The sequence below is a fragment of the Brienomyrus brachyistius genome, chromosome 19, assembly GCF_023856365.1.
Source record: "Brienomyrus brachyistius isolate T26 chromosome 19, BBRACH_0.4, whole genome shotgun sequence".
In the NCBI taxonomy this organism is placed as follows: domain Eukaryota; kingdom Metazoa; phylum Chordata; class Actinopteri; order Osteoglossiformes; family Mormyridae; genus Brienomyrus; species Brienomyrus brachyistius.
Window position 1 is genome coordinate 7112006 of NC_064551.1, and position 13924 is coordinate 7125929.

A 13924-nucleotide genomic window follows, 5' to 3' on the forward strand; every position below is an offset into this window, starting at 1 on the left:
TGGGCATGGAAATATGGATGGAAAAGTTATAAAGGTAAAGGCACTGTAAGTACGGAAATTCATTACACACAGAGTCCAATCTAATAATGATTCAGATTAAACATTGTTAAATACTGTATATGCAGTGTTGCAGTGGCACAATTAATTACAGGACACTCAATATACTTGTTAGTCACTACCACAGTAAAACTAATTGCATAGACTAGGGCTGCAGTTAAATGTAAAATTGAAAGTAACTTAATTGTTTCTATTGGTGTCTATTATGTGCAGGATTACCATCCAGTAAAAAGAAAATGTTTTAGCCAATAATCTTGAAATGTGTCGGGCTCAAGAGACCACTAGGTTCATTTAAAAATTGAAGCTGGAGTGTTGAGCTGTGTTTGCTTTTATAGGACAACATCCAATAGGCAGCTTTTAGAAGCTGGTAATTAACTTCCTCTGTGAAGAGATGCACTATGTAATGTATGTCTGTTGCAGCTTTTCCTACAGTTCAGAGCCTAGCTGTCATACAGCAGTGAGAGACTGACTCCTGACTCACCTGTAACTCTGGCCATGGCTGTTTCCATGTCTGTGCCAATCCGAGAAGCAACAGGACAGAAGAGCAGGATGACTTTGCACTCCATTTGAGTCTGGACCTTTCTGAACTTGAGCTTTTTCATAAATGTTTCATGGGTACCGAAAGTTTCTCCAGCAACCAGCACATGGACTTTAACTGGAGAAGTAAAACAAATTAAATATGAGTTACAAGTGTGATGAAAAGGGAGCATTCAGGAAAACATTCTACAGACTGATTCCTTCTGTGTGTCGTTCATCCATGTTGTAGCATGTTTACCGCAGACAAGATACTGTAAAATAACACAGACTCATCATCAGAGAAGGGATATGGCATGAAGGTTGAATTTAGAATTAAACTGGAAAACACAGGAACACAATACTGCCTTTGAGTCTGGCCAAAAGTGAATCATTTCAAATGATAGATGTCAAACATCAAAAACACTGGACAACCTACCTGGCTTCTTAAATTTTGAGGGCAACTGTAGTTCAGACACAGACTGCTCTGAAGTTTCTGTACGAGGTTCGTCTCCCACACTTTTTGCCTTAACAGCAGGGAAAACATGTTCAGTTAATCAAAACAAAATTCACAAAACCAAATGAAAAATATGAACACATTAAATGTCAATTACAAAGTTTGTATGCAATGTATGCAAAAACTACATCTTAACTCTGGTGATGCAGTTGAGTCTGTAGAGACTAGTGATTCAGCAAATATCACATGGCCTGAGATGGTAGAAAATGTGCAACTCTGGGAGCCAGTGAATGTACATCATTTCATGTCATGACCTCATACAGACAAGTCAGACTGAAAACGAAGGGGCCGACCAAGATGATTTCTCACACTGCCCCCTGGTGGACATAACTTTGAATCCTCCAGATTGACATAAACTATGTGCACAAGTATGAGCAGCAGCACTGCTTGTGTAGGGACACAAGCAAACCAACATATTACACATGTGGAGTATAAACCAGCCATCTCTCAATATGTACATTAGCCACTCATGTTTCTTAAAAACGCAAACCTAACAGCTGATCACAGTCAGCTAACTTGTCCAAATGCTAAAAAACCTTGCTTAAAATTATTTTAGATCTATATACTACACCAGTATATGGTGTATTTCATTTGCGACCTAGGTACGGCTCTCTTGTTCAGTGGCCTATCTGAGTCAGTCGTTTGCAAACGTGACACCATTAGGACCTATAAGATAGTTCCGACATTTCCTATGGAAAGTGTGCGTACACCAGGTTTGATAAATCTGATTTTTTTTTGTGTGTGTGTGTGTGTATATATACTGAACATAGTCAAAAGCATTAGCAGGGGTCGAAAAGCCAAAAGGTCAGTACAGAGGATGCATGGGAAGGCGGGCACACATGCAGACAAAGGAAAAGCTAGACACACACTAACTACGGGGTCGGGATCAGGAAGATCAGGCACATGGAATCACACAGGAGAAGATAAACACAATTAGGACAATTAACTGGGGGCAGTGTGTGGCTCAGTGGACTAAGTCTGTGTGCTGGAAAGTTGCTGGTTCAAGCCCAGCCTCAGCACGTCTGTGGTGCTTGAGCAAGGCCCTTAACCCACAGCTCCCTGGGTGCCCCAATAAGCGGCTCACAGACAGCTTGAGGGAGGTGTAAAAAGAATTTCCCCACAAAGACAATAAAGGGACCCAGAACCACACAGGAGGAGATAAACGCACTTGGGACAAAGCAGAGGTACTAACACAAGTCAAACCAGCTAAATCAGTTAAGTAGGACCAGCAATTAGTAGAAACCAAACTTAAGGCACAGATGTTAGTATTAAGGTGACAGAGACTGGGCGCAGGGTTGTGGCAACAGGCTGTGGTCTAAGTCTGACCTCACAGGAATTTGCCAAATAGGATTTAGATTTAGTTTTTTGCTCATAAGCATTCATCTTCAGTTGAGAGCAATGTCATAAACTGAGAAAAAAAAGTGTTGGAGTAATGAAACTTTGAGTCATGATCAAAAGAAATGATATTGTTTGGCAGTTTGACCAAATGAAAATGTTTATATTAATAAACACTGGCATTTTTGGCATCATTTCAGAATGCATATAAGAGAAGCAATATCATAAACTTCGTAGGGGAGCCAAACATGGTTTCCTGGACACTGGGGGATACATGGATAAATAAAACATCGAGAACCACTGAGTGAAGGAGTCAAGAGTGAAAAATAGGCCTACTTTGCAAATACTGTTTTTGTTGATTGTAGCTAATCCCATGTACTGTAAATAAGAACATTCATTTTTGTTACGTTTTTCTTTTTTTTAATTATTATGCTAAATTAACATGTCAATGCGGTTGTGGAATTAAGTTTTTCGGGAATTGTGTGGATTACAGGTTGCAGTCCCATATATTGCGGCATTGACTCCTATTGAAAATGAAGTGCTGTGTCCCGTTTTGAGCCAATTTGGGATGCAATTTCTTTTGTATTTTCATACTGCGGCATTGTGACCTTGATTATGTATTTCGTGGACACGTTCAACTAAATCACGAAATGCCCTTCAGGGCTCTGTTTGTACCATTAGTTACCTGTCACAGTTACATTTACATTTACAGGATTTGGCAGACGCCCTTAGCCAGAGCGACTTACATAAGTGCTTTGAGAGTTCTTACTGTTATGTCACGTAAAATGTTAGTCATAGTGCAAAAGAGAAACAGAATATAAATATTTTAAAATAAGCAATATAAATGATAATTTCAGACACTGATATTATATAAATCATACACAAAGGAATACAAGTAACCACCTAATTGGTGGGGAAAGATTCCATAAATTGTCATATGACAATATATATAGCCTGACTGGAATGTGCAATAAATTAATAAATGTAGATTCTGACATACATATTACAAGAAGGACTCATAACATTCAGGTAAACACACATTTACTAACTTTTTCATTCATGGATGGTTCAGGTGAACCATCCAGTACTACTAGCAATTGTACAGGTTGGTGAATGTGGGACCATTATGGACTATTAGATGGGCAGAGCAAATTAATGCGCTGTCCGACAGCACCCTTTCTAGTTTGAACTGTTTTGTAGGAAAATGACTGTTAAAAAATTAAAACCACAATAAATTAGTGTACTTTACCTGTTTAAACTTCTCGATGAGACGCATGATTTTTTTTCGTTTTTCATCACGGTTTTTACCATTATCTGGATAGAACTTTTTAAGGTCTTCCTCTGTTAACCCGAAAAGCTCCTCCTCATTAGGGCATTTCTCTGAAGGGGAAAATATAGTCAGTGATTCAAAGTTACAATGTAGGCTAACTCACTCGACAATTGGTCTAATATGAGTTCACATTGACAGTGATCACATTGTTGTCAGAAATACACAGTATGACGAACAATAGAACAGAAGTGTCGTGATTGGAGGGATGACTAGTGATTCATAAATTAGCTACTTGGGCTCTCGGATTAGCTAATAATTGTGGAACAAAAGTAACGCTGCGCCAACTTTGAGAGTGCAGGCAAACATGAACGTGCGCAGAACGACAAAATGAACGTGAAAAAAAGCATAACAGGAAACACTGGGTTTTGTTTTTTTTGAGCACGAAATAGATTTTTGTTTGCTCAAATTGTAAAATTGATCACTCATAATAGTGTAACAAATGATTCCATCTTATTCCACTTCCTGAGTTGCGAAAGAACAGCGTTGTGTATGTGTACGTCCTTGTAGATCCGGCCTTATTATTGTGTTAAATATACTGCAACAGCATATACAACCTGTCCAGAACCCATCGTGTCGACTTACCTCGCAGTATGTTCGCAGCCTTTTTAGAAATCTTCTTTATTTTCTCAATCCGACACGCCATATCTCTATTCTGCTGTTAAATTGAAAATGAAACCATTCAAAACGTTCCACGGTTATATTTAACGTTTTATAGTAAATACTCCTTCAAATTGTCGTGACACAACAGAAGTGTTTTTAGAACACTTTTGATTTTTTGGTTGTAGGTTTCTATGATATTACAGGTCAGTTTCTAACGATGACTATACAGTTAGGATGGGAGTTTACAGATTAAGTCGCTGTAATGCAAATCACACTATTATGGAATCCCGTTTCCGCCAGCGTGCTAAAAATATTTATAATTTAAGTCAAACTAACGACGTAGTATCTCGAAATTTCGAATTAATATACTGTTTAGTATTACTAGTAAACCTTGTGTTTTGTGTGATTTACAAAAAAACCTACAACTGCTGAATTTACGGTAGCTTAACGCTGCCATTCTTTTAAATCGTCATTTTTTTCTTAACTTACAGCTACCTAGTACTATTTCTTGAATATTCACTTAATGACGGGCAATGCTTACCGGATTGCTCATGACTGTGAAAGAAGAGCAAATGATGTTTCTTTTTTTATTCAGATCGAGTGCGTATAAAAGCTATCCGATTTTACTGCATAAATGAAAGCGAAAGTTAAATGGCGGGTGAAAGGTGGCCTATGACAATGTATGTCAAGTATCTGACGAAATTACTTCTCCCCAGTGTCATTTTAGTCTATGGTTGCATTTAACAAATACAGGGGTGGGCAGTCTTATCCGCAAAGGGTGCAAGAACTGTTCAGCCACTCAGTCCTTTGATTAGTAATCTAATTAGGGAGTAGCAGCAAAAACCCGCATTCACAGCTACCCTTTCTGGATAAGATTGGCCACCCCTGATCTAATATAACAGACATCAGAAATTTCTGGACCCCATACTAGGTACATTACCCCTCCCCATACTTCTGTTGAGTAAAATACTTTGGCCAAAATATTTGTAAGCCTGCCACCGTGTCAAGGTAGACTCTTCCAGCACGGCCCTAAGTAAGCTAGTCTAACCCAACTTAACCTAAGGTAAATACATCTATTTTAAGCTAACCTAACCAAAACCTGCGTTTACCCAAATATTTTATCAATTGCTATAAGAATTAAAATTACGGTAGGAAACACTCAGCACTGACATAGATGCCAGATAAATGCTACTTATGCAACAGCTCCGCATGCACCAATCCTAATCATATTCATCCTTGCTGTTTAAATCACTCATAGACATGTTTGTGAGAAACTGATTTATTTGTAATTTTTTTTGTATTAATGAATACTATAATACTTATTGCGGAAAAGCCTAATAACAAAACACTAACTGCTACGAGATACCTAACAAGATATAATGCAACATTCAGCATGTAGTAGTAAAGTGATATGTGACACAGCTAAGTGCCAATATGATGTGGAGCAGTGGGCAGAACATAGAGAATGCTGCAGCAGTATTACAGAATTAGCTACTTGATGCGGATACAGCGATTGTACAATACTTCATGCCACAACCTCATACAAAACAAGTGAGACCTGAAACGAAGGAGCCGACCAAGATGGTTTTCTCGCACTGCCCCCTAGTGGACATGACCTTTAATCCTCCAGATTGATGTAAACTACACACCAAAGTATAGTCGGTATAATGCTTCCTCTGCGTACGTGAGTGTGTTTTGTTAGGGTGAATGGTACAAGTGCAATAAACACCACCTTGTGGTCAAATTACATGCATAACATGTTGGAGAAATTTCAGTTTAATTTGAGAGAAAAACACATTACAGAAAGAGCAGTCTTCAGGGTTACAAATGACATTTTAATGAATGAATGAATATGCTGGGAATGTCTCTGTGTTAATTCTCCTTGACTTAAGTGCTCTGTTTGCCCACGTTGCAGCTTTCGCTCACAAATGGGGACTTAATTGATTTATATAAAAACACCTGCAGAGCCCGGAGTTTTCCCGCCTCCACGTGAGTAAATCGCCATAGCTCCTGTTCCGTGTTTATACAGCAGTATGTTTGCTTATTCTTCTCCCGTCGTTATCGGTATGTTTATCTGCACTGTAAAAAAAAAAGTGCTGTTTTTACAGGAAAACGCTGGCAGCTGGGGTTACCAGGAACGTCCTGTAAAAAATACAGCAGCACAATAGATCGCTTTACAGATGCAATATGTAAATTGATTTACAGTAAATGACACAAAAACTGTTAAATCTACAAAAAAAAGAAGTTAATATCACACAATGATGTTATATATAAATAGACTATTTCCTGTATCTTTTACATGTAATAATTGCTTATTGTGGATTCATAAATTGTAAAATTAACAGGGAAATATCAAACAAAAAACTAATTTAAACTGGTAGAACAACGTCAAAACTGTGCATATTAAATGGAGTTGCTCTGTATATTATACATACATACATGCTGTATTTTATGTTTTAATGTAAAATTTTAGTCATAAACCTAATTAACAAACTAATTACTGCTATTCCTATAGCTAAACATGCAAAAATGCATCTTGAGAAAAGACGAGAGAAATATCACTTTTGGGAAATTTATTTTGCAGCCAATAAAGCAAATGACAACAGTTGGATGCATTTTTCCAACTAACATAATATGCAAGGCGCACATCAACTACACAATTGAATCAAAAGCTATAAAGCTGTTGAACATTCCTGCAAGCAAGAACCATGTTCATGAAAAAAGCATTTGCTAGACACTCTACCAGGAAAAGTTAAATAGTTAAGATTTTAAAACAAAAATTACATTGTGCCACGCACCCTGCGGTCACCACAACCATGGCCTTGGTCAAAAAACACATCAGGAAAACCACCTGTGGTGAAACAAACCTATACAGGTGGTCTAGAAACACTGCAGTAGCAGCATGGTTAAAAAAACAAACAAAACTGGAACATTCCTTCAAAGCAAGAACATCTTCATGAATCATTCATGAACTGGCTTCATGCATTCGACCAGAAAAAGTTTTACTTTGTTAAATCCACAATGTGTACTTAAACCTAACAGTCCACAGAGAGTCAATACTTAGGCTTAGCGCCACTCGTGGTCGGCGAGATCCTGAATCAGGGTGAGGACTCGAGGGTTCACACTGAGATGATGCTTCGAGTTTTTGTTCTCTACTTTGGTTCCTTTTTCTGGGTTCATGCAGAAGAAACACCTGTAGAATAAAAACATAAAAGTATATTAAGCGTTTTGTAATTGATCAGTTAAAATACAAGTACAAAGTAAGTAAATAAAAATTAAGTATATACGTGTATATATACACAGTCATGGCCAAACTACAAACAACAATTGGTTTCACCACGTTCAAGACAAAATATAACCAAAATGCTGTGGGGAAGTGAACAATGCATGGTCAAAAGTATTGGCACCCTTCACGAGTATCTTTTGCAGTGATAAATCACACTTTTGCATTTTAAAATCCAAAGCAAAAGGTTATAGGTAGTCAGACGTCAGCTGACCCTTGGTCTAGCCCTGAGTCTCGGCCAGGCTTGGACCCGGATTCAGACTTATTTTATAAAAAAAAAAAAAAAAAAAAAAAAAAACACTCTGAATCTGGGTCCAAACCGAACCGAGACTCAGTGCCAGACCTGAACTCCAACCACATCAGAGCCAGATTCCAGAGTCTCAGTTATCAGTCCAGAAATAAGAAGCCTTATTTGCTCACCTCTGAAGAAACTCCAGAGTGGAAGCCAGCTCAGATGGATAATGGATGTTAAAATTGTAGTAGCTCCCGAACATGAGGCACAGTGCAGAAACGAAGGAGGATATGTTTGTGCTGACGAGGTTCCGATCAATACTCAGCATGTATCTTCTTGAGGAATAGCAGGACTGTCCTGTGAACAAATAATTTAACAGGTTATATTAATAAGCACAGCAGTCACATGACATTCTATAAAAAGTGCAATAAAAAAAAAAGAGAGCTATGAAACAGACTTACCACACACAATAATAGTGGGTGTCAGAGGCACTTGCTCCAGTTGTACCTCATCTGCCAGACATGTATCTTCAACATGGAAAAGCATGTACTCCTCCTTCTCATCAAAGTAGCTGAGCAGAAGCAGGACCATCTCTTTCACATCATCTGAGCAGCCACTCTGCGGTCCCCGTATCCTCTGAAGCCTTGCATAAGTCTGAAGGAACGTCTTGCTTTTGCTGACAGCAACTGTGGTCATGTACTCCAGAAGCCTTTTCCCCTTCAAGTCCAAATTTCGTGTGAATGTCTCTTTGAGGTCAATCCCAGTAAGTTCCTTGAAGTGGACCGACATGCCAAGTTCATCAAACCAAAATGGCCACTCCTCTCTAAGGCATTTGATACTTTTCCCCTGATTGACATGTTGACGCTGTGTGTAATAAGTGGACTTCATTAGACTTTTTACCTCTTCTGGATTGGCGTCAGCTTGTTGGAACATCACCTTGAGTTTCTCCATCTTTTGCTGTTGGCTCTCTGGAGTTTCTTCAAGAGGCAGAAATTCTACATTCCATTTAAGGCACCCATATGTATCCTGCATTGCTGCTCTTTCTTCTAATGGGATCTCGTCTGTGTGGTCTGAGTCAGTCTGATGTTTTCTTTTTCTTATTTTGGGTGTTGAAGTGCGCCTTACATTTTCAATTCTGTTCTGCAACTGTTTGACAAGGGAAAGGTAGCCTGCACCAACAATATCACCCTCTATGACATCTTGCAGAGAATTGGGATATTTTGCTACCATTTTTTTTGCAACGTCAATTGAATGTTTTCTACCTACATGAGGGCATTTTTCCATCATCTCAGTCACAACAATCCGGACCATTTGCCTCCTCAGTTTTGGCCGAGGCCTTTTCCCCCTCTCAAGAAAATGCATAACTTCTGCAGGAAGTTTACTCCATGGAATTTCGAAGTTGTCATCCCAATGTATGTCACGTCCTGGGCTGCTGGAAGAGGTTGATGATAGACTTTGGGGTGAAACAGAGAGCAATGACAGCGACTGGGTGGGTGAGGCTTCCACAGATGATAGCGAGCTGTTCTCTGGAGTTTGGTCTTTTAAATTGCAAAAAAAAAAAATACAATTATGATTCACACTGTATGTCTGTCCATGACCATCTCTACTTTTGATTTTGAATAGTTGTCTGTTGTTTTTACTTACATTTCTGTTTCCAAGCAGAAAGAAGCTTTCTCGCTTGTACAGGTCTTAATGCTGTCATCAAATCTGCCTCCGTTACGAAGCGTAGATCATCACTTGTCTCAACTCCGATGGACTGCAAGTGCTCTTCCAGGATGTTTTTGTTCACTGCTTGAAGTTCTGGTAGGACTTCCGTAATGGCGACATCTAGGAAGGTTCGCCCTGAGTCACTCATATTTGCACTGAAGAAGAAATGCCACCACCAAACAAATTAGAAAATCACATAGAGTTCATACACTTAATGGAGCAGGGTATGGATCAGGTAACACTTATATTAATGTTAAACTATTTACAGTGAGAAGTGAGCTATTAATTGGACGTTATTTTGCCACAATACTGTGCTTTAGTGGAATGACTCGGTGTCCTTCAAGAATGTATGATACCAAAGGATAGAAGTCAGGCAGGTCATTAATGTTAATACACTGTAACCCAAGACTGTCCTGTGTCACAGAATACAGATGGTATTCTAAGAGGAAGATGCCTTTGTGGATATCCATCAGAACATACACAGATGTGTCATTTTGAATCAAGATGAGTAGAAGTTCACCAAACTCCATACACTCGTCATTTCTGTACACAAGAAACTGTCCCTTTTTATATGCAGTACCCTTGTAGTGAATGTCTGTGGTAACTGTGGTATTGCTTTCTGAAAAAGCTAACTCCCTGACTGCATGCTGAATAGTGTCACTGTAGAGGTTGGGATAAAACACACAGCTCTCCTTCACTTGCAGCAGTTCACGGCATTCTTGCCCAGCTAAAAGATAAGCCTGATACATCTGATGACGTGTTGACAAAGTTTGACAAATATTTTTGAAGCTTTTCAAGTGTCTGGCACATCTTTTAAAATAACTGTGTTTACATTCAAACCTAAGCGTCCATAACCTCATCAATGGACCAAATTTCAACAACAGTGCTGAATAATGGCGCAAATAGTGGTGCTTGGGTTTTAGTTGAATTTCAGGAAACAACATCTTTCTCATCTCCAAATACTCTTGGATCAAAATGTCAGCAAATGCTATCTAGGACAAGGAAATGCTCTGAGCACAAATAAGATCCACAATGTCTTTTAACTGGAGAGCTAACTGCCATACTTCATCCTCATGGTTTTTCACTTTGTCACCAATCAAAACTGGCAGCAATCTCAAAAGGTTCCAGTTTTGAACGGCTTGCCCTGATAATTTGGATCCGTCAGGTTTGACAGTACATGGCTTTGTAAGTGCTTCGGATCCTTTATATTTAAACTGTTTAATGCGCCTGTTTAAAAGGGAGTATGTGAACCATTTTTTATTTTTTATAATGTTCTTCAGGTACAGTGCTAGATCATATGACACAACTCCTTCAAAGAGGTCATGACCTAGACAAGGTGGGAGACCAGGCTGGGATACGTGAAAAGACTGAAGGGTATTGAAGATGGAGTTTACCTTTATTCCTCTAACGTCTTGGATAGTTTCAGCCTGGAGATCAGCAACAGCTGCGTCATACGTTTCCGGAGTGCGTGGAGGACCACAGGCATTCGGATCAGCATAAAACTCACTTCGTGTTACTTCACAGTACCTGCAGAAATATTGAGAGCAGCTGAAGTTTTCTGTAAACCCTCCTATGCAATGAGAACCCAAGTTGTCCCCAGCAATACAGTAAAGACCCCCTTTTACTGTTTCTCCATCTACATCTAATCCATCTGTTTCCAAAGATTTCAGATCTTCCAACAACTCTGAAAAAACTTTGGTTATTCCAAAACGCTTGAAGTCATTCTCAACACACAACAAGACTAAAAACATATTATCTGTATTTGAACGCAAATGAATGGGTAAATTTGCTAATGACAGATAGACTGCAAGAAGTTTGTGCATCTTTTTAGCAGAACCCAGGGGATTCACTACCTCAAATGAATCTTGGAACAAAATCAGTTTGAGGCTTTCAGGGTTTTCATTAAAGAACTGGTGACATTTGAAATTTTTTCCATCATATAAATCCTTAAAAATCTCTACATCAGGACCCCCAAACTGTTGTGACAGTGTATTCTTCCATAACTGTGACTCTAAAAAGCTCTTCAGAGTTTCTCCCATTGGTATGTAGTAAGCAAATTTTTCTATCATGTTTTCATCCATTCCCAATGGCACTTTCTTGGGTTCTGTGTATTTAAACATTTTTTTGAATGTTTGATTTCTGGTGTGTGTTGTTCCTAATTGTCCTTGATGGCAAGCAGAGAACAAATCTGACTCTTTAATGCAGTCACAGATTTTAGTGACAGCTTCATCTGATAGGCTCATTTCATTTTTTAGTAAACAACTTACCTTATTTATTGTGTAGGCTTGACCCAATTCGTGCACATTCTGCATTTCCTCAGCAATACTCTGTATGGTAGAGGCAGGAATTAGCAGCTGTCCTTGCAGTTTAAGGTAAAAGAGACACATGTTTCTGAGAAAAGACTGACTATCATTTTCTGGCATATCACTGGCTGAACTAGCAGATGGCATGGCTTCATGTGTGTTTTCTGAATATTCTGTACCGTCATTTAGGGACTGAGGGCGAGATTTCTTGTACATGTCATCAATACCATCTGGGGAACATGCTTTATGCTTCCTACACATGTGAGAAGTAAATGATGACTTTTTTGTAAACACATGCTTACAACCACTTACTGGACATGACACAGACCTGCCCTCTGCAATATGATCATTTAAGTGGGACACTAGCTCTTTCACTGTTTGAAAATGGCGGGCACATAATGAAACAGCACATTTTAAATCTGCAACAAGAGCTTTAGGAGCAGCTTGAAGTGCAGGTGCATTGTGCACACGATAAAAATGCCCCTTGAAAGCAGAGTAAGTGGTGAATGTTTGACTGCAACTGGCGCCAACACATTTAAAAAGACAACAAGGCTCATTCCTATGCACTCTGCAATGTAGTACATAGCCTCTTAATGTGACCAATATCTTTTTACAAAAGACGCAGGTGATCATTTTTAGTATTTCAAAAGTTTGCCCGTGCTTTTTCGCTGAACTAGCATGCTAGCGCTAAGTTATCAAGCATTGGTCTGAGTATCAACTGGTGCTTGTGATGTTTTTTTCTCGAAAAAAAGTCGCCAAAATATTAAACTTACCGTGCAAACTTTCTGATGAACAAACACAGATCATCAAAAGAAAATTCAAATCGTATGTTTGTAATTTGTCCTAAAGACTTCGACGTTTTCTGTCTTCTCCTTCTCCACTCTGCAAATGGTGCGTGCTCCCGCCCTCACGTCATTATCCAATCAGAGACGAGCATCAGATGCACATTCAAAATTAGGCGCACTCAGTGCAGCAGAGTGACCTACAGCTCTGTGAAGAGGAGGCACCATAGAAATCCTATAGGTGGCATTGTAAGTTTGTTTAGCCTGTAATAATGAGACATTGCTAACATAACCCAAAACAGTAGTCTAGTCTAAGTATCACATTGTCATTAAAAGAAACATAAAGAATACAAGCATTATGACTGAACAGAAGCATTACTTAGGCGTTAAATGATAATTTCTTATAGGTTACTCAACAATAGGCTGCAAATAGCCCGAATGATTAAAAAAAACACATAATGTAAACAATTATAATTGTATATTTTTATATAGCCTATAAATAGAGAGGCAACCTCTCAGGTTCACATCTTCTGTGAAAACATTTTTATTAGTCTTATACCTGAATTTGCATCATTTCATGATCATGTTAAAAGTAGGCCCAGTAAATGCCTACAGTATAAACTTGAAAAGTGACTTACATATAATTCTTGTATTTTTGAAAAACAACTGACTAAAACTATAATTTTTACAATATTTACACGTCAAATTAACAAAATTGTTTTGTTATAAGTATTAAAGTATTTCACTGTTTTTGTTCCCAGTATTTGTAGTTTTAACAAATAAATTTGATTATAATCACACATTAATGTTGTACATATAACAAAAATATTATATTTAATAGTTTACAAAAGTCCGCTGTGATTGAAGCAGGAAAATTGTGTTTTTGGGTTTACTATACTTTTCTGTAGTGATTTTACATGGTTTTAATGTCAAATTCACTGCCATTTCTTACAGTGTGTGAGAAGTATCAGATTGTTGCTAGGCTGACAGAGAAGATTGCAGGGTTAGATGGACGTATCCGGACCCTATGGGAGATTCAGGAGAGTGAAATGTTAATAGATTCCATGTTAATGTTATTGGCTCTGGATATGTCCTTGATAGTCAGTCAGTCTCCCCCCACTTCGGCAGCTGAGTCTTTGCAGCAAGACGAGTGGGTGACGCCCCAGCGGCATAATCGTACATCCAAACCTTACTCACACCAGTAACATTCGCCCATTCGCGTTTCCAACAGGTTCTCCCCACTCAGTGAAACACCCACTGAGACG

At 38.6% G+C, this 13924-nt stretch overlaps 1 protein-coding gene across 2 annotated transcripts; it reads right to left on the reverse strand.

The window, feature by feature from the left end:
* Window positions 1–7149: 7149 nt before the first annotated feature.
* LOC125714598 (uncharacterized) lies at window positions 7150–13585 on the reverse strand. Of its 2 annotated transcripts, none has more exons than XM_048985337.1 (7): window positions 12651–13585; window positions 11842–11901; window positions 10969–11101; window positions 9512–9729; window positions 8329–9405; window positions 8056–8224; window positions 7150–7545 (listed from the first exon to the last, which is right to left on the reverse strand). In XM_048985337.1, the coding sequence occupies exons 4-7, from the start codon at window positions 9720–9722 to the stop codon at window positions 7419–7421; spliced, it is 1584 nt and encodes a 527-aa protein (XP_048841294.1). In that variant the 5' UTR covers window positions 9723–9729; window positions 10969–11101; window positions 11842–11901; window positions 12651–13585; the 3' UTR covers window positions 7150–7418. The 2 variants fall into 2 exon arrangements, with proteins under 2 accessions (XP_048841294.1, XP_048841295.1); XM_048985338.1 differs by having other exon boundaries at window positions 9512–9694; window positions 12651–13583.
* Window positions 13586–13924: the final 339 nt, after the last annotated feature.

Coding starts and splice junctions, on each gene's coding strand:
- LOC125714598 (XM_048985337.1), bottom strand. CDS start 9,722: ATGAGTGACTCAGGGCGAACCTTCCTAGATGTCGCCATTACGGAAGTC. Junction 8,225..8,328: donor ACCCACTATTATTGTGTGTG/GTAAGTCTGTTT, acceptor ATTTGTTCACAG/GACAGTCCTGCTATTCCTCA. Junction 7,546..8,055: donor ACTCTGGAGTTTCTTCAGAG/GTGAGCAAATAA, acceptor TTTATTCTACAG/GTGTTTCTTCTGCATGAACC.